Source organism: Labrus mixtus, chromosome 12 (assembly GCF_963584025.1).
Source record: "Labrus mixtus chromosome 12, fLabMix1.1, whole genome shotgun sequence".
Classification (NCBI taxonomy): domain Eukaryota; kingdom Metazoa; phylum Chordata; class Actinopteri; order Labriformes; family Labridae; genus Labrus; species Labrus mixtus.
Window position 1 is genome coordinate 25,795,279 of NC_083623.1, and position 27,296 is coordinate 25,822,574.

A 27,296-nucleotide genomic window follows, 5' to 3' on the forward strand; every position below is an offset into this window, starting at 1 on the left:
ATAGTTACTTAGAGGCAGAAACATCGAGCTGGGATCATGTCGAGTTTTTTAGGATTCTTTAAACAGAAGTTATCGGCCTGGAAAGACACCACATGTGACTGTGTTTGTCTACACTGGATTCACAAGCATGCTGGTGTGCAAAGAAGTCAGCTACACTCCATGACCCCTCAAGAGATGGGGGGGGGGGGGGGGGGTCTTGGCCCAATTGAGTCAAACATGTTTGTTATTAACATTTCCAGATCAGGCTTCCCCTGACGAGAGTGAGCAGAGCGTGAAATGTTGATACTTTAACAACTCACCTCCCGTTCGATCTGCCTTGATTCCTCGTTTCCTGTTTGTCGCTGCAAATCAGAGCCAACTGACCAGGTCGATCCCCCTCCATATTTGTTTTTCTTCTGAAATCTTGTTTTATCCCGCGCGTTTCTGTGAGATCTCGTGTCTGCTAAACCTTAAAACAACCAGCAGGCATGTGTGTGGTCTGGCAGTCTGGCCGAGTCGTCTAGTGCTGTGGTTGTCAACTGGCCTAAGGACCCACCACCAACTCCTTCATGAAAACCATGACCCACATTTCTGATTTCAATTAATCAGATTTATTGAATGAATTAAAATGCAGTTTGGAGCTCAAATAGTACGAAACATGTGACAGAACAAAGAGAAGGAACAAAACCATCATGTTTTAACAGAGCTTTATAAACTTTTTGACACTTTTTATTCCAGACACATCAGAGGATTTTTGAATGGTCGTGCATCCCGCCCTCATTTTCCCCTGAGATGGGAAATCTTTGTATTTCTAAGTCTGAAAAGGATCTTCCGATGACGCAAAATGACGATTTTTGGAAGCTGCTAGTGTTACGAGCTAGCACCAGCTACGCATATACATACAGCAAAACTAGCCCTAACCTGAAGTGTGACAGAGAGGTCAAGAGATGACAGGTACGGAAAGGACTGATTCTCACACAGGGAAAACATAAGATTAGGTCAGCTCACCTACACACGGGTCTGCCGGGGCACCGGCGGCCTGATCGCACCGGACGGCTTTTAGAGCGACGAGCCTAAACTTTGTGTTTGAGTTCAGTTTGGTTTGTTGTAGTTGGATCACATAAGATACAGCTGGCTACTAAAACAAGTTCATGGGAGTGGGTCCTCGGTTAAGTCCGACAGCTTCCAAGTTGGCGTCCATACGGGTCCTCCGTCAGCTGCCACTTCACCTGTCGTATTACGTCATTTAAAGCAACAGAGCACCGCTCTGAGCGCACCTCAGGAATGGTGCGTTCAAGACTATCGGACAAACCAGTAAACACAGCTTAAACCCATTCTCTATTCTCCCCATGAAAACCAGTCCAAAGTAATTAACAAAACACGTCGGTGCCGGTGACGTCAATAGCGCTTTTCTGAAAAGCTGAAAGACTTTCATCTTAACGCTTAAACTGCACAGTAAAAGGCGGAGAGCTCGGAAAAAAGACGCTGGGTGCTGCGCTTTTTCTCCAGATAGTCGCTTTGTTCTGAGAACGCTCTCTTCTCATTGAAATCAATTTAAAAAAGACGCTGCCGCTCTGTAAAAAACGCTGAACTTGAGGTCTGTTCATCCGCACTTTTCAAACTTTTTCCCCTTATTGTAATTCACACTGACAAATCCAAATGTCGCTTTTCAGACGAGTGCACCTCGGTCCTAACACCCCACAGCTTGGGATTCCTCGTCATGACACTTGGACTCGACTCCGGGTTGTAATTGGCTCTTTCTTTTGACCTTTTTGTGTTTTTAGGACAGGGTGTTTCTCAACTTGCCAGCTCTGTTGTATAAGAGCGCCTCTGGCTCGTGAACTGGCCCACTTTTCAAGACAAAGATGTAAGAGGTTTTGTGGAAGGGGGCCATGTCCCTGAGGAGGAAGTTTACTGGTCCTCAGCGGGATGGGGGGTGTAATTTATCCCCTCAGCTGATCCATTTATGAAACGACCCAACTGTAACTGATTCATTTCTCTGGATGATTTTAAGAAGAAGTGTGAAACACAATCTGATCCATGTTTCAGAGAAGCACAGGGGTCACTCCTCTCCTCTGTGCTCAGCTCCACTCGAGTCCTTCTTTTCATCTCTTTGTTTCATCACATTAGCTCGGATGCTGCATGCTCATTTAGCATTTTGAAGAGGCTCTGACACTCACCCGGGGTCTTTTCACTGAGAGGCAATGAGAGTGTGTGTTTTTTCAAATCATCCAGAGTGAACATGATCAGACTGAATCTCGGAGAGACGTTTGTCTTTGTTTTTTTCCGATCACAGCGTGTCGTGTTGTAGGCGTGAATAATAGACCTCATTATTAGCACTTGTTTCTATAGCAACAAGATGTGTTTGCCAGGCAGATCTGAGTCTGCCAGAGGGTTCACATTCTCTTGGACACCCAGAGAGGATCCACAGATTGTTTGATAGCGGGCAGAAAATGCATCCTGCTGCACATGCAGTACATGTAACAGTACGTGTTTTATGGTTTTGTACTGGTTCATGATTTACTGTCTGTGCAGGTTCTCAGTCGTCCAGGGAACGAGTCCAGCTGCCTCTGGATCAAGCTTGAAAATGTTGTGCTTTACTGTTTACATGTGGTTTGAGTTTTTTCTGTTGTTTTTATGTCTTTCATTTTTTCTAAGTATATCACATCCCATCTCAACGCACAGTATGGTATCTTATCACATGGTATCACATCCCATACCATAATAATGATCCCATCATATTGTATCAAATCGTATGAGAAGGCCACTGTAGACTTAAAACACATGACATTTTGCCTTTGATGATATTGTTTATTTGATATTCCTTGTGAATCCAGTGATTTAGCTGTAAGTTTAAAACTATGTGTTAATTAGTTACTGTCTACGTTTCATTGTGATGATGGAGTAAATGACCACGTGTCCTGTACAAGGTGTCAAACTCAGTCACTGTTATTACAACATGATCACTGTTACTCTGCTGCTGCCTCCAGCACAGAGTCTTATTATCTCTTCCTCTCATCGTTTTACGCCCCACTCATTCCGCTCTCATCAACCCTCATTTTCCTGCAGATGCATGCAGCTGTTTTCTGCTTCAACGCTGTGATAATAACCGACTGGCAGAGAGACAAAGTTAGCCACCAGCGACTGACTGAACACATCTCCCCGAGGAGGTGGAGAAGAGCAAACTGGAACGGAAACAAAGCTAAATATTGGAATTGTGTTAGTCAAGTAGTCAAGTAGCCAAAAGCACAACTCCATACGAGTGCTAATATTGAATATGTGTGAAAGGCAAAGCTCGGCTGACAGGTCTGCAAATACAACTTTCATGTATGCTCATATGTCCATGTGGTGTTTACAGACGGCTGTGTACGGCCTCTAAATGGACAGGAACAGAATAATGCATAGTTTTTAGAAAAATGTGACCGTCTAATGTGAAGTGGGAAACCCACAGAAAGGCATGATCATACATATGTGGATATCTGAAACCCAGAGGTGTCAAGTAACTAAGTACAAATACTTTGTTACCTTGCTTAAGTAGAAATTTGGGGTATCTATACTTTACTGGAGTAATTATTTTTCAGCCGACTTTTTACTTCTACTTCTTACATTTTCACGCAATTATCTGTACTTTCTACTCCTTACATTTTAAAAATAGCCTCGTTACTCCTAGTTAATTTCGGCTTGTTTTCATTCCGGCTTGTCATCGTTCAAAAACACACACAAAAAAAAAAAACCTATCCAGATGAATTGCGCCATCCAGATAGAGTGAATTTGACCATACAAGGGTAATTGTTACTAAGCCTGCCCTGGGTACACCAATTTTCTTGTCCAGTTTTGTTATCTTACATCCGTTGCCCTCACAGATTCCTGCAGCTAAGCTTGGATGTACATTTACATTCCAATAATAACATGCCTCTGAAGTTTGACTTTTTGCACCATTACAATACTTATAGGCAACTAGTCATCATATCTTCAGCTCCATGAAACATATGTTAATGCTCAAACACATATATGGTTCTTTAATGTATTTGCATTATACTAAAATGCGTTCATTTTCAATGGGCATAAATGCGGCTGAAACAAGTGCATCCCAATTTTTTCAACATTAACATTTTAATATAACATTATAGTCATTATGGCCTTTGGAAAAATGTTTTTTTGGGGAGGTGGGGTAGTGCACTATATGCCCCTGTGGCACGCCTAAGCTTTTATCCCCTTACATTACTTTTACTTTTATACTTGAAGTAGTTTTGAAACCAGTACTTTTACACTTTTACTTGAGTAAAAAGCTTGAGTTGATACTTCAACTTCTACAGAAGTCTTTTTAAACCCTATAGTATCTATACTTCTACCTGAGGAATGTGCTTTAGGGTGCTCTCACACTGGGCCTGGCTGCCCCTTACCCTCCTTAAGCACCATTACCTCTTGTACATACTGTACATCAGCAAACAACAAGTGCTGCCAAAGTGCACCGAAACAGCGCTCCATTGCGGCTCATTTAAGGTGGCTTGATTGACACACAAGATCAACTAATGCACTGAGTAAAATGATGGAAAATACTCCACATTCAAATTGCTGGTAGCTGTCAAATATCTGCCAAAGACTGATGACAGCACAGTGAATTTTCTCTAGTTTATCAATGGGAAACAAAAGTGGAACTTGACTGACTTTGTGGCTTATTATGAGTCGTTTCAGTTAATAATAATAATACATTTTATTTAAAGGCGCCTTTCAAAACTCTCAAGGTCACCTTAAAAAGCAGAGATAAAAACAACAAAGTAACACAACGATAAAATTAACATTAAAAACACAAAAAACACAAATGTACAGGATGTAAAAGAGTTATGAGACCGGAAGACCAGTTGAATACAGTCCTCTCACACTCCTGGATTTTTTGATAATGTAAGACAGTGATCATTTTATTCATGTACATGTTGTGTATCCCGTGCTTGTGCTCGTGCATTATCAACCATACCGTGCCGAAGCACACCTCTTCCAACTGTGCCAGGGCCGAGGTACAGAGCACTCACACTAGTCCAACAAACTGGACTTTGAGGGTCAAACGTGCTCGGCACAGTATGGATTGCCTAGTGTGAGTGCACCCTAAATGTCATTATGCTTTTTTTTTTCTTTTTTTTTCGGTATAACTGCCTGCAATATGTTTTCATTGATATGAATGTCTCTCAACAACTGTGTTTCAGGCGCAAGTTGTGTTGAGGACTACATTTTTGAAGCCAAGAATTCAGAGTATTCTGTGAGCATTGTGATTTTTCCTCCAGTCAAAGGTTGCCATACTTGAACAGAGGTTTAAGTATGGCGAGTTAGTTATCGAACTTAAACAGTTAAACACTTAAACCCAGGTTAATTCATTTGTTGCGTAGTTAAGAGTTAAGCTAACAAGCCATCTAGAGTAAATGCAACAACAGTCAACCTCCAAATGAAGCCAATGCTGAAGTGCTAAATCCTGCAGTTCCTTGAGTGTCCACTAGAGGCTGGCTGCAGAAGCACAGGAAGACACATACACACCCATTCAAATAAGCCAGTTTTTTACAGCAGATTTTAACATGTTTACAGCCTGGTTCAAAAAACTAAATAGGTCTGATTAGCACACACTGTAGGGGGGGAGGATTTTTTTAATAACTTATCTGTTTTGATTTCATGAAGGATAAGAGTTATTCACAATAAGACACGTAGATGAACTGATTGACAGGTGGGCGCGGGTTAACGGTTAAAACCCGCCTCAGCTCCAGCTCTCAGCCTGTCGTTAGGTTGACTGAAAGTTAGGTTGACTGAAAGTTAGGTTGAGACAGCATTTCCAACATGGAGACCACCATCGCCCCCTGCAGGAACAGATGGGTGACAACACTCAGGCTTCATTCATTAATATTTACAGTCTAAGAGATGCACACAGTGAGAGCTGCTGTAAGTGCTGATATATGAATAAAATAGGATTTCTCTCACAGACAAGCTGGAGCACTATGAATTGTATGTTGTTTTTTTATAGGTGTGTTTTGGGGCTTTTTATGCCTTTATTTATTTAGATAGGACAGAGTCAGAGATCGGGGACAGAGCGAGTGGGGAATGACATGCAGGAAAGGAGCCAGAGGTTGGATTCAAACCCGGGTCGTTCACCTGGGGGACCACAGCCTCTGTACCGGCGCCCCAACCCTTTGATAGTTTGAGTCCTCACATTTCAGTCTAAACACTTTCCCTCCTTAGACTTACTTTTACCTCTGGAGGCCGTTTTTTTGTCGCTGTTAAAATCAATCAACAACCACCTGACCTGCATAACGACATGCCAGAGTGCGTTTGACCTCATTCCTGAGTGGGCAGGAATCCTCTGAGCGATATGTGAGTGCGTTTCTACAAAATGTCTGAGCGACATGCTGGTGGGGTTCAGTAACCAACAGGGAAGACGACACAGCCCAATGTACATGCTCAGCATGTTAGTTCAGAAAAGAGGGTCACTTATGAAGCAGTGTTTAAATGGTTTATACACCGTATGTAATCCTCATCTCTGTCTCTGTCTGCTTTCAGAAACCGGCTAACATCCTGGTGATGGGGGAAGGTCCCGAACGAGGAAGGGTTAAAATCGGTAAGGCTGACTCAGAGAATATGTCTGTTAGCTTGTTTGACCGATTCAGCTTTGTAAACAATGAGCATAATAGACCCCATGAGTATGGATCATTGAGGCTGTTGACTTGTTGGAGTGTCCTGTAGCTGCAGTGTTTAACCTCTGTGGGCGAGGTCGACAGATCAGAGCTGTTACATAAGGCAGCTGGTCAGGGGACTGCTGAAGGGTAACGCTGCAGCGCTGCGGTCTATTTTTAAACCCTGTGAGTGCACTAATAGTACCTAGTTATTGTGTCAGTGCAACCAGATCCTCTACAACTGCTGCTGCTGAGTGTTTCCCTGCACTCAGTGTTAATGCACCTGGCTGCTCCAACAGGAGAGCACTCTGAGAGAGAGCCTGAACTTACTTTACAAACACTTTTTAAAGCAACAAAACCATTAAGGTGTGTTTTATCTTATATTTATACAACAGCTAGTTCCCACCAAGCAAACTGACGATATAGGAGAACATCCCCAGTGGGACTTTTCACAGAGTCCAGAATCACACACTGTTCGCTATGTAGTGAACAGGCCATTTTTAAGTGGTGTCCGAAAATTGAGTGAGCATAATCAAACCTTATAGTCCACAAATTGTATCCCACAATGTAATAGTAAGGGATATTGCATACCTAATGTGTTCATAAAGGTGTCTTATAACACCTATAAAAAGACTTAAAGGGGACATATTATGAAAAATCCACTTCTACAGTGTTTTTGAACATATATTTGGGTAACCTGAGTTTCTACTGACCCATAAAATGTGAAATAAACCCATCCAGTCCTTTGTTTGTGGTCTGCATAAGTCTTACAACAAAGAGAAAAATGCTCTGTTTCAAATTTGCTCTCCTTGTGATGTCACAGTGGGATTCTGGTAAAAAGAAATCCCCTCCCCTCTCCTGGTATCTCCATCCATTGACTCCACCCCCAGTCTAGAGCAAAACTTTTGCCCAGGTCCGCAATTTTTTATTCTCGCTACAGAGGAGTGATATCTACTGGGAAAACTCAGGGGGGGGTCATTACATTTAAAGAGACACACACACCAAAACGGAGTGTTCTGAGAGAGCTGGTTTATACAGGGTCACAAACCTCCTCTGGTGCTTGATTCATGTTATATTTTGACCAAAGCACAACACAGATGTTTCATTTAGACCACAGGAGACTGTTTGAAAAGGTGGAGGAGGGGGATAATATGTTCTCTTTAAATTAAACTCCTGTAGGAAACCCGTAAGAGCTGCTCAAAGTTCGGGTACCCAGAACCTTATTAGGGAAAAATTTTAAATGTTAACCTCTGTCTTAGGTAACTTGTTAGGGGTCAAATTAGGGGATTTTCAGGATTCTGAATCCTCTCCTCTCCTCTCAGGTTCAGTATCGCTCTCTGATAATGTCTTTGTTTGCTGACCTCATGTGTCTTCTCTGCACACTTCCTGTAGCTGACATGGGTTTCGCCAGACTTTTCAACTCTCCGCTCAAACCGCTGGCGGACCTCGACCCCGTGGTGGTGACCTTCTGGTACAGGGCCCCCGAGCTGCTGCTGGGGGCCCGGCACTACACCAAAGCTATCGGTGAGTGTGGAGTCACGTGTACAGGTGTGTGTGTGTGTGTGTGTGTGTGTGTGTGTGTGTGTCTGTGTGTGTGTGTGTGTGTGTGTGTGTGTGTGTGTGTGTGTATATGTGTGTGTGTGTGTGTGTGTGTGTGTGTGTGTGTGTGTGTGTGTGTGTGTGTGTGTGTGTGTGTGTGTGTGTGTCTGCAGACCAGATCTGAAGTGAAGCTTCATTATAAATCAGAAGGTGTCAGTCCCCCAATGTGAACAAGAATGTACATTGCTGGGTGACAGGTCATGACTAAGCAGGTGTGTCTACGTGTCTATATTTATCATTCCTGGAACACGAGTGAACTCTGTCAGTGTGTCCACATGGTGATTCATATCATCAACACCTCAGGTCGGCTCGCTCACTTTGAGGGACGCTTTAAAGACATGATTCAATAAAATGTTCTGGGGGGGGGGGGGGACGACGACATTTTTATGGATTTTAAGAGTTAGCTTAGAAGAATAACAACAAACACTGTCATGTCAGTGTGTTGATATAAGCCACTCAGTTAGCTTAGCTTTTGGATTGGAACATTTTTATTGTCCCAGAGGGGTCATTTGGTTTGTGAAAGAGGGTCCACCCAGGCACACAGACATGAATAGACATGTATAAAATATAACTCCCATAGATATCATCACGATGGACATGAGGGGAGAGGAGAGAAACAGTTCATGGTTAAAGTGTACCAGGAACAACGCCTACATCTTATTAAGAAACCAAACTGTTGATGGGACAGACGACAAAGTGAACCTCCTCCCTGTCGGCAGAAGTCTGAACTCTTCATGCAGACAGTGCTGAGGGTCCTCCAGGACGGCCTTTGCCTTCTGATTGGCCGAGATGATTCAAGTCAAAAGGCAGAAAGTGTCTTTTTGGCTCATGTTGATGAAAGACAACAAATCCCACAATGCACCGCAGGCTACTCCCACTAAGGTCCTCTAGTTACAGACATTTACTACAACACATAAGGCCATTTCCTCAACGGATTACAAGATTTCTTCCAGAAGGAATTGGTATCTTGGAAACCCCACTAACCACAGCAGACGCAGATGATGCAAAATTACAATTTTTGCGTCACTGGAAGCTCCTTTTCAGACTTAAGAATACAAAGATTTCCCATCTCAGGGGACAATGAGGGCGGGATGCACGACCATTCAAAAACACTACCAGGTTTCTAATGATACAAAGATTAATGCAAATGGGTGAAGTATAACTTTAAAACTCATCTGACGTCTTCTCTATTTCTACTAAGACTTGATGCAGCGTTGTAGGATGAATTTACTTCCATCTAAACTGCTAACTGTCATCATGAATGCAGGAGATACGAGTACAAAACTAAAGTGTGTGTGTGTGTGTGTGTGTGTGTGTGTGTGTGTGTGTGTGTGTGTGTGTGTGTGTGTGTGTGTGTGTGTGTGTGTGTGTGTGTGTGTGTGTGTGTGTCCACGATCTAGATATTTGGGCTATTGGTTGCATCTTTGCGGAGCTGTTAACGTCGGAGCCCATATTTCACTGTCGCCAAGAAGACATCAAGACCAGTAACCCCTTCCATCACGACCAACTGGACAGGATATTCAGCGTCATGGGTTTCCCTGCAGGTCTGTACACACACACACACACACAAGGTCACAGCCTGCGTAAGACTTCTGTTTTGATTCTGATCAGTCTGTCATCATTCGTCATCAGGCTCACCTTCTTTTATTTTTAGAGATAGGACAGAGTGAGAAATCAGAAGAGAGAGAGAGAGAGTAGGGAACGACATGCAGCAAAGGAGCCACAGGTCGGACTCAAACCCGGAGGTCTAAGCCTCTGTACATGGGACTTGTGTATCACCCGCTAGGCCAGGGTGCTGACAACAGAATGACTGAATGACACAGTGGGTGTCAAGTGCAGAACAAGTGGAAGTGTAAAGTGACTTGTGTTGGCTCTCTGTTCCTCCGAGGTGTCCGGTGGAGTTTGTTATCAACAAACAGAGTAATGTTTCCCTTCAGTGTGTGTACAGAGGTGTGTATCCTACAGGTCTAACAAACACGCTGAGTACATTATCAAACACGGTAAACATTTACAAAACAGTTTTACATGATTTGCTCTGTTTTACATCTCTTTACTTTCCATCAGTCATTCCCTCCCTGCCTTTGTGCGCACATTGCTGCCTTTCAGCTGCACATTTAATGCCTTTTGTTTTTAGTCTAATACTATGTGAAAACAAAGCAGCGACCTCCGGTGTTGAAAAATGAAGCCAATGCTGAAGTGCAAAATCCTGCAGTTCATCTAGTGTCCACTAGAGGCTGGCTGCAGAAGCACTGGAAGTCACAGAAGCCGTTTTCACATATCGCACTCCTGAAAATATCTAGATCATTTCAGGAGAACTGCGCCGGATATTCCTAATACACACTCGTTCAAAAGCCTGTTTTATACAGCAGATAGCCTGGTAAAAAAAATAGAAAACAGGTCTGATTAGCTCATGTCTCGATCGGCTCACACTGTATGGATGACTCATCCGTTTTGATTTGATGAAGGATAAGAGTTATTCACAATAAGGCGTGAAGCTGACCTGATTGACAGGTGGGCGCGGTGTAACGGTTTGTCAGGAGGTTTAAAACCCGCCTCAGCTCCAGCTCTCAGTCTGTTGTTAGGTTGACTGAAAGTTAGACTGAGACAGCATTTCCAACATGGAGACCGCCATCGATGCTGTAACAGACGGGTGACGTCACTCAGGCTTCGTCCATTCATATTTACAGTCTATGGTTCATACTTACAGACACAAACCCTGGTTTAACTCATCTTCGATCACCTGGCCTGATCGAGAATGATACATCTTGGGTTTTTTAAGATTATTTCTCTGTGCAGTGTCTCAGTGTCAGAAATTATCGGCCGTCCTGCACTGTCAGTGAATCCAGCTCAGGGTTCAAGCAGAGTTTTGTGTTCATGAAACTATGGGGTCTGTTCTGTGTTTTTTCATATCCCACAGATAAAGACTGGGAAGACATCAGGAAGATGCCCGAGTACCCGACACTGCAGAAAGACTTCAGACGAACAACGTGAGTCAACGCTGTGATGATCTGAGCCTGATCGCAATCTCACAGACAGAAACAAAAAACAAAACAATAAACACGGTCTTCATGTTCTTTTTTGTTCTAAGCGTGTCGTTGTGTTTCGTCATCTTTCAGGTACGCAAACAGCAGCTTAATCAAATACATGGAGAAGCATAAAGTCAAACCAGACAGCAAAGTGTTCCTGTTGGTACGTACACACACACACACACACACTTGTTTGCTTCTATGTCATTTTCACGTTGTGTACGCCAGCAGCCTTGAGGATTGTGGGAGGGATGTGTCACAGTTTGCTGAGTAAACATGTAAACAGAAACGTTTTCTGATAGTTTGTGTAAATATCCAGAAATGATGACACACCATCAATGAGTGTGATGAGTTGTGTCTGTTTTTTTTTCAGTAAAAAGTCCTGAATCATGTTAGAATCATGCGGCTGTGGTTCAGTGGTAGACTTGGTCGTCTCTCATCCTGAAGGTTGGGGGTTCGATCCCCAGCTCCTGCAGCCACATGTCCGATTTGTCCTTTGGCAAGACGCTAAACCCCAAGATAATAGCCCGAGAATATTAAGATTTAAACACAATCTAACAACTCTTTTATGAAGGACTCAGTTTATTTCCATGTTTTTTTCAGCAGCGTTCTTCTTCTCTACTTTTAAATCAGTTCAAGGGATGAAGGGAAACACTCAACTCACAATACTTTACTCTAGGCCAGGGGTGGGCAAACTTTTTGACTCGCGGGCCACAATGGGCTCTAAAATTTGACAGAGGGGCCGGGCCAGGAACAGATGGATGGAGTGTTTGTGTGAACTAATATAAATGACATGTAAAAGCCATTACATGAAAGGATTTGGCCTTTAACAGGTAGCAAAGCATGAATATGCAAGGCTCATTGTACAAATTGATTTCCAAATGCATTCATTTAATTAATTTAAATTTTAATAAACACAGTAGAGAAACTCACGTTCAGTTTCAGTGGGAACAGTGTTGTTGATCTCCCTTTTTTGCCAGTGCATTAAAGTCTGGAGTTAGTTTTGTAGTGGTAATTCTCAGGATAGATCCGAGGTGTTGGTCAGTTAACTTGGATCTGTGAGGGGCTTTGTTGATGTTCATGACGCTGAATGTCTGCTCACATATGTAGGTCGAGCCAAACAAAGTCATCATCTTCTGTGCCGTCCTCCGGAGGTTTGGAAACATGGCTTCGTTAAGTGAAGCATAAAAGTTATTCAGTTTAAGAGAGTTGAACTTCTCCTTTAAGATGGAGTCAGACTGAAGATCGATCAGTTCCAATTGCAGCTCCTGTGGTGCTGTTTCAGGGTCTTCTGACAGGGGACAGGACACCAGCTGAAGTGACTTTTCAATGTTTTCAAAATCAGAAAACCGACGGCAGAATTCTCCGTGCAGGTCGTCAAGGGATTTGCTGTATTTCTTTGCGTTTCGCGTCGCCTCTTTCTGCATGGCAAGTGTGAGGGAATGAGCGAAAGGACACAAGAGACCTGCTGTCTCTACCATGCATTCTTTTAAAAACTCGCCTTCGGAGAAAGGCTTGCTATCCTTTGCTAATTTGAATGCCAGCAAAAAAAACTTGCCTTGGTAGTTGACTCTTGAATCGCAGTTTGTTGGTGAAAAAAATGTTGCTGAGTCTGTAAATTATCCTTCAACCTCTGAGCCGCAGCCGCCCGTTCTTGCGTGGACTGCTTGCTAGCGTAGTTAGCATGCTTCGTTGCAAAGTGACGGCTGATACTGTACTCTTTGAAAACTGCGACAGTTTCTTGGCATATCAGGCATACAGCCTTTAATCGGACTTCAGTGAAAAAATATTTTGTTGTCCACTCCGTATTAAACACTCTGCATTCACTGTCCACTTTTCTTTTCTTTGATCCGCTCATTTTTACAGAAGGGTTCATACGGGTTCATAGGGCAAAGCGAAAAAGTGAAGAAGTGAAGAAGGGAATAATACACCACACTCTGAAGTGCGCCATCTATTGGGGAAACGCGGGTATTACAGGGGAAAACGAACGAGGTTTAATTATAATAAAATTTAATTTAATAATAATATAATTTGGACAAGTTCGGCGGGCCGGATTAAAAAGCCCAACGGGCCGTAGTTTGCCCATGCCTGCTTTAATGCATGTTGACAGTAGGTAAGGCTGAATGTATAAATACACAACGTTATCTTTGTAACAGCATGTTGTACTTTCTACCCTCAGCTGCAGAAACTCCTCACCATGGACCCCACCAAAAGAATCACATCAGAGCAGGCGCTGCAGGACCCCTACTTCCTGGAGGATCCTCTACCAACCACTGAGTGAGTCTAAAGCTCCTCCTGCAGGAGTTTTCAGGAGTTTTCTGCAGGTATAGGAGCTCTATACTATCTCAGGAGGTTCTCCTTTGTCTTGATTGAGCAATAAAAAAACAGGCCGTCAGCGGCTCATTTGTGTGTGCTCTTTATGCTCTAACCTTCCTTCCTGCTTTGTTTTTCTGTGTTTCTGTTGTCAAAGTTCTGAGTTTTGGTTGGATCACATGTTGTTCTTCATGATGACAGATTTTAATCACTGCTTCTCTGTGATGTCCTCTAGTGTGTTCGCTGGGTGTCTGATCCCGTACCCCAAACGAGAGTTCTTAAATGAAGACGAACCGGAGGAGAAAACAGAAAAGGTAATTATCCTCTTTATTTTTTCTATATTTATTTTACACTCTGTTATTGAGACGTGCTACACTAACTACCAGACCAATTGTCAGACTTGGTCCGCACCAGGACTTGAACCAGCGACCCCCAATAAAGGAGGTAGTTATACGTGCATCACGTTGGTGCAGGGCGGTGCAAAAACATAAGACTGAGGAAGAAGCAAAGCTCGCGCACTTCGCTCAGATGCAAATAATGTGAAATCACAACATTTGGACCAGAGGTCTTCTTCAGGTCAAAGCATTTAAACAAGTGTGGGGGCATATCTTCCTCCATCGTTTCTCCTGCACTCTACAACTGCAACAGTCTCATCTAGCCCCCTGCCGTAAAGAATGGCTGAAGTCACTCAGACGTCGTCCATTAATATTTACAGTCTATGGTTTGACCTCTTTATTATCATACTATTACCATCTTATTACCGAGCTGTGTAAAACCGTTTTGAAATGCTCCATTCAGTCGTGTTTTTTGAGCTAATACTCAAGTTTTTTTTTTTTTGGCCTTATTGCCTTTATTTGATAGGAGAGCTAAAGAGAGACAGGAAATGTTGTGGGGGGGGGGGGGGGGGGGGGGGGGGGGGCTGGTGACATGCAGCGAAGGGCTGAGGTCGGATTCCAACCCATGGCCGCTGGGATGAGGACCAAAGCCTCTGTACACAGGTCACTCGTCATAACCACCAGGCTACCCGTTCCCCTAGGAGCTAAAACTAGAACACTTATTCAGACCAATATCATATTTTTTGACCAAAGAATCATCAGGTTTATTAAATTATGTAACCCACTTGCTCTCATCACGTTTCTTCTTTGAGCTTCCTAGTAAACCTTAAAAAAAGGCTTCTGGATTTGTTATCCCAGCCAGTCGTAGTGAGACTCTGTTGTTGTCCTCCGATGGCTTGGTCACATGGAAACCTTCAGGCACTGAGTTAGTAAATTCCTGAAAACATCTCTGGGCAACACATTTTGCAAGCTTCAGCTGCGTGTGAATATCACAGAAACAGAAACCGTAACTACTCTGTTTACACACCAACAGGGTCAGCCAGTAGAACGCCGTCATGTTTTGTGCCATCGTTAGAGTTCATCTCCCTCATTTGAAAGTGAAAGTGGGTCACTGGAGAAGAGAACAAAAGCCTGCAGATGAAACTGGATCAAGCAGTCCAGAACAAAACGTCTTTCTCAAGCAACCAACACAAACTGTTTCACACATTCTTCATCTCTGGGTCACCCTAATCAGATTTATTCTCCCACAGCCGGACTCTTAATCAGCTCTGCTAAGCTTTTGTTTTGTTGCCCCACTTGTCCATCAGCAGAACCAGACCCAGCAGCACCAGCAGACCACCGGCCAGACTCAGGCACAGAACCAGCAGCAGGCCGCGGCCCAGCAGGCACCGTCCCAGCAGAGCTCGGCCCAGACCAACGGCACCAGCGGAGCTACAGGGGGGGCAACCGGCGGGGGTTTACAACATGGCCAGGACCAGGGCCCCCCTAACAAGAAACCTCGGATCGGGCCCTCTGGGGCCTCCTCAGGCACTGGGGTGCTTCAGTCAGAGTACCAGGTCAGTAGGGCTTTACAGACTGGTAAACTCAAGACAGAGGAAACGTTTTGGCCGCTGATATCCTGTGTGTTTATCTCAATGAAAACACACTTTGTGACATCATCAAGCTTATCTTATCAGCTAGGATGATATCATGGGCTGTATATTAAAGGTCACATATTCTCCTCCTCTTCAACCAGTTTAAATAAGTCTCAGAGCTCCTCAAAACATGTGTGTGAAGTTTCTTGTTCTAAATCCACTCTGATCCTGTATTTGATCATGTCTATAAACCCCTCTATTTCAGCCCTGCTCAGAACAGGCTGTTTCTGTGTCTGTACCTTTAAATATGTAAATGAGCTGCGTCTGACCACGCCCCCTCTCTGGAAGGGTTTGGGTGTCTCGGTCTTTCTCGCTCCATGTCCTATTGTTTACGGTGAGAAGGCAGACTCAGAGGGCAGAACAAACACCTAGCTGTGGGAGTGTCACCCACCTGGGGGAGGGGCTACTGCCCTTTGTGATGTCATGAAGGGAAAATCTCCAAACAGCCTATTTGAGCACACATTTTCTGAAAAGTGGAGCAGGCAGAAGACGGAGAGGATGAACTTTTCTTATATTTGGGGGAATTGTAGTCAGACTAGGGACACATATTAGTGTTAGAAAAACATCATCATCATTTTCATAATATGTGACTTTCCTGTTTCTATGAATTATTGTGTAACATTCAATTTGGCCCCTCTCTGGTTTGATACTTCACACCTGCTGAGTCAGAAAGTGTTCACAATGTTGATTGTGGCTTTTTAATGGCCCTAAAACACAAAAAAAAAATTCTATAAAGAATGTTTGATTTTGTGAGAAAGTTGAGAAGAGAAAAACACTGAAGACTGACTGGCCTTTTATGACCACTTCACACCAAACCATCAAGTCGATGGAAGCGGGATGTAACTCCAGAAAAACTCTCATGATTGTATTTCAATGTTGGAAAAGTCTCACAGTTTGTGACAGCCAAAGGTTGTTTAATGTACGGCCAGGGTCATAACACAGCAGACAACAACAGTGTGTTGGCCCACTGATAAAGTCTGTACATACCACATGTCCCTGCAGACGGAGCTGATAGCACACCAGCCAGTGTTTGGCTCCTTCTCTGGCATCTGTCGTATCTTTTGGAGGCCTTTATCGCAGGGCCACAGAGGGCGAGATGTGTGAGTGTTGGAGCGAGTGTGTTGATAGGCAGAGCATGTGTCACTGAGTGCGCCGCACAGAGCCCAGTGTGATAGAGGTGACTCCTCCTGACCTCTCCTGCCTCTGTGTGAGTGTGCTGTGATGGCCGGGCCACATGGGGGCGACACTGTCCGGCTCACATGTCACGTAAAGATATATTTAGCGTCGGCTGAGACTGCATGTGAGACAGCTGGTCGCTGTCAGGCCTCAGCTCATGTATAAATAAACCAGCAGCGTGACACAACCAGGAGTGTGGCTTGCTGTCTGACTGAGCTGTCACTGTTAGCGTCCCACTTTTCCTCTCATTGATCCCAACACAGCAGCCACAATGCACCACTCTCCAATCACTCTCCTAACCAGACACAGTGTTGCACATGTGACCTGTCCTGAGTAGAGTAAACATGAGTCAGTTCAGCTGAGGTCCTCACAGCCAGCTACTTTTCACACGGTTACTCCGCTGAGGTGCAGAGTTTCCTCCTGAGAGTCTCCTCTTTCCTCGCAGAGATTTTCTAATTCTTTAAAGGAGCAATATGTAACTCTGACACCTAGTGTTTAAAACAGGTACTGCAGTCCAAATTCTAAACATTATAGAGAGCTGTCTTCCCCCCCGCCCCCTCCTCTCTGGAGTCGTTGCTCACGCAGGTCACCATGTGGTGGACACTGAAGCTTCAGTGTTTATCCAGCTCTGCATCGGTCTGTAAACCTTTCTGTGTTCTAACCTCTCTCCATTTTTCAAAAACATCTCCAATATTGATCCTAGTTTGAGCACGTTTCTGCTCGTGGAGCTTATTAGAAACATGCAGAGGCTTTTTAGGTCGAGTACAATCACTTCTATCTGAACCACTTCTCTTGATCACTTCCATCACTGCAACACCTGTTGACCTGATAACTGCTCTCATATCTGACAAACCGAGGGGCATCCAAAACGGCCGCATGGGGGTGTCTTAAAACCTCCTACCTTCTCTGGTCCAAACAAATCCAGAGCATTCAGGACCAGAATCTAAAGTTAGAAGGAGGACATACTGGCTGCTGCATTGTTGTCAGAGAAGACAGAACTTCAACATAGTATGTTTCATTAATGTCTGATCATATAGTAAGATACCTTTATCATTTCACTGTGTAGATGTCTTACCAATTGCTCCTGTAAACGAGTATACGAGCCGTTTAAATCATGTTGTGGTGGGGAAAATTTGGTGTTTAACTAGAACTTTGAAGGTTGAATGAATAGAAACAGAGTGGGGTATAACCTTCAGTAGGAGACACAACCAAATGAAAGTTTTATGATGTATTATTATTTTTTGGACCTTTTTGCCTTTATTGAGCGGACAGTTGAAGAGCGACATGATATATGGGGAGGAGGAAGTAGGGAAGACATGTATCAAAAGGCTGGGACTCTAGTGCAGGTCAAGCTTCAAATCCGATTTATCCCCATCATGTAACCAGGAGAATCTTTGAAGAGCCGTTCAGATCCTTGACTTGAGCAACACTGTGTCAATAAGCCTCTGATGACTTGTTTTGTCTCCCCCATCCTCCTCTCTCTGTTTTTCCATCAGCACTCCGGCCCCCGCCTTGGTTACCAAAGCAACGTCCAAGGTTCCACTCAGCCCCAGAGCACCATGGGATACACGTCGTCCTCCCAGCAGAGCTCCCAGTACTCCCACCAGACCCACCGTTACTGAGGCTCCGGCTCAATCCTGAACCAGCAGAGGAGTCAAACTCCTCCTCCTCCTCCTCCCTCGGCAGACGCCATCGCTCCCACTCTGCTCTGACCCCTCCCCCCCTCTGAGTGTAATATCTCATCATCCCTCCCCTTCACCTCTCGCTCACCTCTGACCCCCCCCCTCCCTGACCGCCTTCACCAGCACTGGAACATGAAGGCAAACAAACATAGGAACCAAAAAGAAGACAAAATCTAACGAGGAGTTGCGCCTCGTCGGGCGGGGGGAACGACTGAAAATATTGTAAGATAGACGGCGATGAAGCGTCACTCACACAGACACCGGACTGTGGCACTTAGAAAAACGCTTCATATGTTCATATATGTACATTACATAGCACCTTTTTTTCTATTTCCTTTGATCGCTCTCATTTATTCGCTCAAGTTTTCGAGTTAATTGATGTCATTGTAAATACTGTAACATACGGAGGCGATGGGACGAAATGAGAAGCCCGGAGTAGAAGAGCCCTTTACCGCCAACCGCTTAGAGTGAAATCACCTTCAGAAGAATCAGAAGAAACGTCTGAGCTGACCCCCCCTCCTCTCCAAAAAAACACTCGCATATTTCTACAAGGACACAAGTCGGCTCCTCAGCTGGCGCGGATGCAGGGAACTATTTCATGTGCAATTTGATGTAATCTTCTTATCATAGGGTTTCTACATTTAGACACCTTTCTCTCGTCTGGGGTTTGGGAAGTAAGAAAAGTCTTTTGACATTTATTCTGAATCACTCCGCTTACCTTTTAGAGATAAGAAACATTTCCACCACAGAGCTTCGTTTTCCTCCTGTGGACTGTTTTCTGTCCAGGACTCTTTGCTCTGATACCCGTCTTATCGGGGACACCCTTCAAGACTTTCAAGGTTTCTGAACACGAGCGTGCGCATAAACGTACAGGGCAGCTAACAGTACGCCCCCCCCCCCCCCCCCCCCCCCCCCCCCCTATATGCTTCTTGAGACTGTTACTGCCTGATGTCAGATTGTTCTTTGTTTTTTAAGGTTTTATTGTTTTTATTGTTGCCCAGAGGGTGTGTGTGAGTGTGTGTGTGAGTGTGCGCGTGAGCGTGTGCGTGAGTGTGTGTGTGCGCGCGTGTGTGTGTGTGTGTTTATCTTTTCACTGTCTAGAACTGCACTGAGCGCTCTGCACCTGGTCTGCTAAGAGCTGGAACAAACGTGGGGTGAGTCAAGCTGTTTGAACGTTTGTCCTCTTCCACTCCGGCCACACACTGAGCTGGCGTAGTGTCAACACCGAGGCTCACTCAGAGACCGTCGCTGCGCTCTTTAATACAAGCCGACACTCAGTAACATGATGTGGCTGTCCCGTGTAAATCACCCATGCCCCTTCTGCTATACTCTTTTGTATTCCGCCTTGAAGTCATCTGGTTTATCAACATCATCATCACATCTGTTTGAGTTCATCCATGAGAAACTCTCTCATGGCTCTTTCTTTTTGGGACTCCCTTAAAACACAGTATTGGGCTCGGGGCCAATACTGCACTCATATTGTGTGAACGTTTACTGCTCGTACCTACACTGCAAGCTAGCGCACGCTAGCACAAGCTAATGCTGGTGTTTGTCACCTACCTGTCCAACAGAAAGCAGACTAACTCCACGTCTGCGGGTACAAAGCCGACCTAAGGAAACGTCCTGAGCAGCCTGCTAACAAAAGGTCCAGCTGGGTGAAAATCTGTGTTTTAAGGGAGTCAGGTTGATATCCAGTGTTGCAGCCGCCCTCGTTTCCAATATTTGTGCTAAGCTAAGCTAACTGTACATTCAAAAAAAGAGTACAGACACAAGATTTATATTCATCTTTCCAAACTCATGGACGAAGCTGAGAAAAGTCAAACTTAAAGTTTTATCACTTTTTTGGTCCTGCTTCACGTCAGGAGGAAATATTGTTATTAGATACTCCACTCATGAAAATGTTTACTAAATAACATGAAGTATTTCTACAGGATAAAGCACATTTGTCCTCTAATTTGTGTTACTCCAGATATGATTTTCATCACAAAGTTATTAATTTTATTTTTAATTTTTGGGGGGCATTTTGTGCCTTTATTGGAGAGATAGGAGAGTGGATAGAGTTGGAAATCAGGGAGAGAGAGAGTAGGGAATGACGAGCCCCAGGTCGGATTCGAACCCAGGCCGCCCGCCTGGAGGACCACAGCCTCCACACATGGGGCGCGCTCTCATACCACTTTGCCACCAGCGCCCCATCACAAAGTTATTCGATAGAGATTGATTGTGGTTGTTGTAAAATTTGAGACTGAACAGTCTGACAGAATATCAAACATTTTAAATCAACTGTAGCTGAACCAATAGGATTGGTATGCTAATTTATTTTACCCACCATTGAATTAGTTACAGACCTCACTGATCCTGCCTGGTCACGAGTGGCCTCTGTGCAGGTCGTACTAAAGAACGCACCCAAAGGCTCGACTGTAACTGGGAGTGTGTGTGTGCTCCTGCACAGGTCGAGGCAACATGTTGTGTTAGGGAACACTGACACCTGGTGGCTGATAAGAGAACTGGACTTTTGTTTTCTATGAAACTCAGAAGTGATTATTTTGTTAACCTTTGTGAGCTCGACCTTCTGGGTCTTCAAAGTGCAGAGCGAGTTCCCTATCCACTGGTTTTAAAAGAGTTTTGTTACCTTACGTAAATTATTGGTGGTCAAATTATTGGTGCAGAAAGTGTCCACCAGTTATTAAAAGACGTTTAATGTTTGCACCTTTATAAGATTAAAAAAAAGCTGTTTCATGGATTTCGCCTGAAATTAGAAACATTTCAAAGGACCAATATGTAAGATACAGTATGTAGTGAATGAAATGATAAAGTGACCTTACTATATGATCAGACATTAATGAAACATGCTATGTTGAAGTGCTGGCTTCTCTGACAACAATGCAGCAGTCAGTATGTCCTCCTTCTAACTTTAGATTCTGGTCCTGAATGCTCTGGATTTGTTTGGACCAGAGAAGCTAGGCGGTTTTAAGACACCCCCACACGGCCGTTTAGGACGCCCCTCGGTTTGCCAGATATGAGAGCAGTTATCAGGTCAACAGGTGTTGCAGTGATGGAAGTGTTCAAGAGAAGTGGTTCAGATAGAAGTGATTGTACCCGACCTAAAAAGTCTCTGCATGTTTCTAATAAGCTCCACGAGCAGAAACATGATCAAACTAGGATCAATATTGGAGATGCTTTTGAAAAATGGAGAGAGGTTAGAACACAGAAAGGTTTACAGACCCATGCAGAGCTGGATAAACACTGAAGCTTCAGTGTCCACCACATGGTGACCTGTGTGAGCATCGACTCTAGAGAGGAGGGGGTGGGGGGGAAGACAGCTCTCTACAATGTTTAGAATTTTGACTGCAGTACCCATTTTAAACACTAGGTGTCACAGTTACATATTGCTCCTTTAAAATGAGCTCCTCGTAGTGAGTGTAGTTCCAGTTGTTCCGTCCATCTTGTGGTTGAGATTCAGGAGCTCACAGTCTGTTCAGTTAAACATGACGGGGATCAAAACCAGCAGCTATTCAAAGGTTTTCTCCTCCCTCAAGTGTGTATTTGAAAACAGAATGAGTAGCAGCGATGCTCATTGTGTGTATTTCTCTCTCTCTCCACACACAAGCAAGTATTACTGAGCGCAGCGAGGCTCCAGTGGAAGACAAGTTACTGTCAAACTACTCCTATGCAAAATAAAAAGATAAAATTATCCCAGACTAAAGCTTGCACTGAGGACGCTTCGGTTCTGCAGACAACAGCTTTGAGAGTATTTCGATGGCTGGTATGTATTATTGTTTGTGTAATGTTGAGTACAGACAGCAGCGCTCTCTCGTGTCCTGTGTTTCCACAGCGTTTTGAAATGTACTCTAAATGAATTATTGTAAAGAAATGCATATATATGGAGAGTGTACAATCATATGTTGCATACATACTATGAATACTACCCACCTGTCCTCTGCCTTAACTACAGTAGCTACAAAAAGGGACCCTGTTGTTTCAGACGTATTGTCTTTCTGTACGAGCTCACGACTTCATGTCACTGAATGTGTCACTGCCGCCTCACAGGACAGTAGAATGAAGGTGACGCCATTGTTCGGGATCCCTCACCTGCCTCTGGTTTCAAACTTCACTGTGTCGCTGTTTGAACAGGAATGAGAAAGATCCACCTCTTTTATTTGTGTGGATGGTGCCTTTTTTTATGTCGCTCGTCTGAGGATTTCCTGAGAATCTGTTCAGATTTTTTTTTATTTTTTTTTTTTACTTTTTTTACTTTGTGATTTTAGTTTGTTGTAAATAAGAAGTGGACGTAGCCACAGCGGTGTCACCAGTTGGTTTGTGGACTAACGCTTTAAGAACTTGTGATCTCGTTCAGATCAGTGGGTGGATACACGTCGCTCTGCCTCTCAGTGGCCGCTAATTTTCAATAGCAGGTGATCTAGAGCAGGGATGGGCAACTTTGGTCACACAGCAACATACAGATTAGTTTGCCAAATATACCCGGATGTCGTACTGATTCAGGAAAAAAACTACAGTATGCATCAGACCAGTCTCCCAAGGGTACTGTTTCCCAAAATGCAAAGCGCCTGGTCAGAGATCAAAATGATCAGATCAAATCACACAAAGATACCACTCATCAGACAACTGGAAACCAGTTTAGCCGGCCTGGTGTACTGTAAAATAACCAGTGACTGGCAGACATACCACATACTACCATCTAACATAACATGGGGTATGCAGTATGTCTGGCATACTGCATACCCCATGTTATGCTTCTTTACAGTATGACTTCTTTTTGGAACCAGGAGGGGTTTCCCCTGCTGGCCATTAGAAAGAATGCAGGTTTAGGAGGTTACCATAAAACTCTAAACGACTGGTTCTCAACTGGTCTAGCCTCAGGACCCACCACCAACTCCTTCGTGAAAAATCATGACCCAAATTCCTGAAATTTTCAACCAATCAGATTGATCAATTTAACGAAAAAAATTGTGCCGTTTGACCTACAGACAAGGTCTCAGCGACCCACCTTTGGGTCCCAACCCACCAGTTGAGAAACACCGCTCTCGGCTGAGTCCACTTCTTGTGTACAGTCTCTGGTTTTCACGCCTCTTTTGTACGATACTGGGTCTGTTTCATGTGTCTTCTCTTTTCCTCATTAACTATGTAGCATATTGTTATTTACACGATGTGGAAACTAGCAGCTAAATATATCGTCTATTTAATTTCAGCGTCTCGACTCGAAAGACTGCAAACAATCCTGACGGAGGATTATCTCTCTGTTTCCTCTAATGTTAGATATCGTCCTCACGCATTACTGAAGCGCAGTTATTAGTCTGTTTTGAAATGCTGTACATAAAAAACACATTTTAAGAGTTTCTCGTTGAGATACAATAATTGTCTTTCAATGCACTGTTGTTGCTCAAATATTTAGTCGTAAATAAAAAAAAAGTATTTAATGTTTTTTAATGTCTCGCTTTTAGACACTAACGTTCTGGCAGTGTGAGGAGAGTTATACAGCAGATGATGCTCGTGTGTGTGTGTGTGTGTGTGTGTGTGTGTGTGTAGATGTGGACAGACAAACATTAGTACACGCCTATATGGATCTCGTGCACTCTCACATTTCCTCTTTTTTTGATACGACTGCATTTGCCTCTCTTTTTCAAACACAAGCACTTTCAGCAGTTTGTACAGACAGACACTCAGCCTGCTTTCTGTGACGCCTTCAATGGCCGTTGAGCAAACCATTTCCCACACATTGTGTCACAAATGTCTTCACAGGATTTTCCTCAACATTGTTTGATATGATTCACTGATGTAATCCTGCAAAGTCTAAGGCTGTATCCCAAACCCTTACTGAACGCTGCCAACTATACTCAAAACATACACACGGCATACTAACCCGACTGTTAGCATGCCGTTAGCAACATACTAAAATACGGGTCACACAAATTACTTCTGGTCTTTGTTCAATGAGCTAGCATCAAGCTAGCTAGCATGACCGTCGGTCCGTAAATATAATTCAACCATATGTGAACGTTCATTACTAATACAGCTACGTGGTCATTTTCATTTCATTTGGCAACATGTAAAAATGTATTTCAACACAGAATTTTTATTTTATGCTGCTGGTGGGCTGGCCAGACAGTCTGAGAGCCGCAGTGCATTGTGGGCCGGTTAAGTATGACCGGGGTGCTCCTGTTTCATACTTTAAAATAGGGCGCCACAGGAATGAGTTCTAAAACCAGGAAGTAAGTTAGCATTTTAGCGCCAAGGGGTCGTTTGCCTCAAACTCAAAGGGTTTTTTGAATGGGTCTGAAATAAGATCTGTATTTAACACAAGCACAAGAGATGTTCTTGTTTTGTTGTACGACATAAAACACGTTAGTGAATACTTGTGTCCAACAAGTGGCTAAATGAAACTGCAGCCCAGTGGTCAGGACATTAAAGGTCATCGTCTCCATTTGAAGTGACAGTTAGACACAAGCAGTCAAAACTGCATGTTAGCTTGTCGGAGACATCCTGAGGCATAGTGGTGGTCACGTTGAAGCCATGCGAACATGGTGTAGCTCGCTATAGCATAACTTTACCCTCAAACATCATAAAAGTGGTGTTCATTTGTGAAGATAAACGTGTGTTTGACACAAAGCGTATTTTCTGCAATGATCCAAATCCCAGAGGCTTTATTCCAAAAGACCCCATAGCGATGATAACTTAACCGGGTTGGACTCCAAATATATGTCATTTTGTTTCAGGCCAATCCAGTAAACATCGAGGTATTTCTCACACACACACACACACACACACACACACACACACACTCACACACACAAACTAGTGTGAATAGTATGAAGTTCTGAGGTTTCAGACACAGCCTAAGTCTCTTCTCAGTTGTTTGGTATTTTTCTTCCTCGTTTACAACTTAACTTTATAACAAAAGTAAAAGACAAATGGAAGAGGCAAAGTCTTTCAAGGTTCCTTCACTCCCTTTGTTCAACCTAAAACACACGTTTTTGTGTTTGTGGAAAAAAAAAGTCTTGAAAATATGATCAATAATGTGTTACCAAACAAGAATTAGTAAGTAATTAAACCTGTTTTTAGAGGGAAATCAAATCCATCAGACAGTTTTTCACTTTTTTTGCAGATTTTTCCAAAATGTAAAGAGTCCAACATGTATTTGCTGTTTTTTATCCAATTCTAAACACATAATCAAAAAAAAACAAAAACAATTCTGACCAAATCAGTCCAACAAAATGCACTTATTCATTAATTTTAGCTTTTTTTCCTCTCACTTGCCCCTCCAGGCTACCGTAGAGATCAGAAGTGAGTTAAATCCAACGATCAGAGCTCTCAGTGAGCTTCATGATCAGCTGTGTTATGCAGGTTTAGTGTCTGTCCACTTCTCTATATTAGGTGTGTGTGTGTGTGTGTGTGTGTGTGTGTGTGTGTGTGTGTGTGTGTCTGTGTGTGTGCGCGTGTGTGAAATATACATATGGCCTAAATGTTTTGTCTTTTAATAGCATTTACAGATAAGGCAGCAATAGGTCCACGCAGGAAAATCAAGAAGAGAAAACATTTATTTAGCAGCTTTTAGCAAAACTTCACTTTACAAATGACTGTTAAACGAGAAAAAAGTCATGTATATTTATTTTATATCTTCTATTATAATAAAAATCTCTTTTGTCTCAATCACCTTCCGGTGTGTGTAGTTGTTGTCTTGAGTTGTTCTCCTCTCTTTGCTCTGCAGTGTTGTTGTTGCTGCTGTTCACCACTTGATGTCACCAGAGAGCAACTCTTCACCATGCTGCTTATGTTCAATCCCTCAGCTCCTGCATTCATCTGCATAGTCTGAATCATCATAAAGTCCTGCTGCACAACTCATTAAAACCAAACAGCAAACAAAAACTGTAAAATCCTGCAGTTCCTCGAGTGTCCACTAGAGGCTGGCTGCAGAAGCAACAGAAGTCACATACACACCCATTCAAAAAGTCTGTTTTTACAGCAGAGATTAACATGTTTACAGCCTGGTTCAAAAACTGAAAAAGGTCTGATAGCTCATGTCTCGATCGGCGCACACTGTACTAGTGTTGAATTTTTGATTTAATAAAGGATAAGAGTTATTCACAATAAGGCACGTTGCTGACCTGATTGACAGGAGGGCAAGGCCGTCCATGGGGGGGGGAGACTTTCTGGAACCTAGCCACATTGGGGGGCACGATTCAGGTTAGGTATCAACGATAACAAAGTGACCCACCATTATTAACACAACAAAAACACATATTCTATTCATCATAGCCTGAATCAAAATGGGACCTGGACAACAGTCAGGATGTCAGAATAGAAAGGAGGCTAGCTTGACCCCAACAAATAACTTGAGGCTAGCGCTAACTATCCAACATGCACAATTGATATTATGAAACGATATCTGCAGTGGACCGATTCACCTGGCCTTTCAGGGGCCCAGCCATCTCTGTGGACGGGCCTGCAGGTAGGTGCGATATGACATCACTAGTCACTCACTGAAGGAGCTTCAATGAGGCATCACTAGTCGCTCACTGAAGGAGCTTCAATGAGGCATCACTAGTCGCTCACTGAAGGAGCTTCAGAGGCATCACTAGTCGCTCACTGAAGGAGCTTCAATGAGGCATCACTAGTCGCTCACTGAAGGAGCTTCAGAGGCATCACTAGTCGCTCACTGAAGGAGCTTCAGAGGCATCACTAGTCGCTCACTGAAGGAGCTTCAATGAGGCATCACTAGTCGCTCACTGAAGGAGCTTCAGAGGCATCACTAGTCGCTCACTGAAGGAGCTTCAGAGGCATCACTAGTCACTCGTTAAATACACGGTTCTGTTCAAATATTAAATATCAAAACCTTGGCATGTAGTCAATTTTTTTGGCTGCATACGTCCCAAACTTAGGAAGGGAA

At 43.6% G+C, this 27,296-nt stretch overlaps 1 protein-coding gene across 3 annotated transcripts in view; it reads left to right on the forward strand.

The window, feature by feature from the left end:
* The window catches only part of cdk19 (cyclin dependent kinase 19), a 116,440-nt gene that overhangs the window by 41,110 nt on the left and 48,034 nt on the right, over positions 1-27,296 (forward strand). The window contains exons 5-13 of one of the 3 annotated variants that reach the window (XR_009674927.1): positions 6,517-6,574; positions 8,022-8,153; positions 9,629-9,772; positions 11,146-11,215; positions 11,345-11,417; positions 13,434-13,531; positions 13,803-13,881; positions 15,210-15,458; positions 18,209-21,182. Coding sequence is in view for 2 of the 3 variants with exons in the window: in XM_061051349.1 (XP_060907332.1) it covers positions 6,517-6,574; positions 8,022-8,153; positions 9,629-9,772; positions 11,146-11,215; positions 11,345-11,417; positions 13,434-13,531; positions 13,803-13,881; positions 15,210-15,458; positions 18,209-18,334 (1,029 nt within the window). In the remaining variant the exon portion in view is untranslated. Of the gene's footprint in view, positions 1-6,516; positions 6,575-8,021; positions 8,154-9,628; positions 9,773-11,145; positions 11,216-11,344; positions 11,418-13,433; positions 13,532-13,802; positions 13,882-15,209; positions 15,459-18,208; positions 25,106-27,296 lie in introns of those variants that run through there. The other 2 variants (XM_061051349.1, XM_061051351.1) reach the window with 2 other exon arrangements.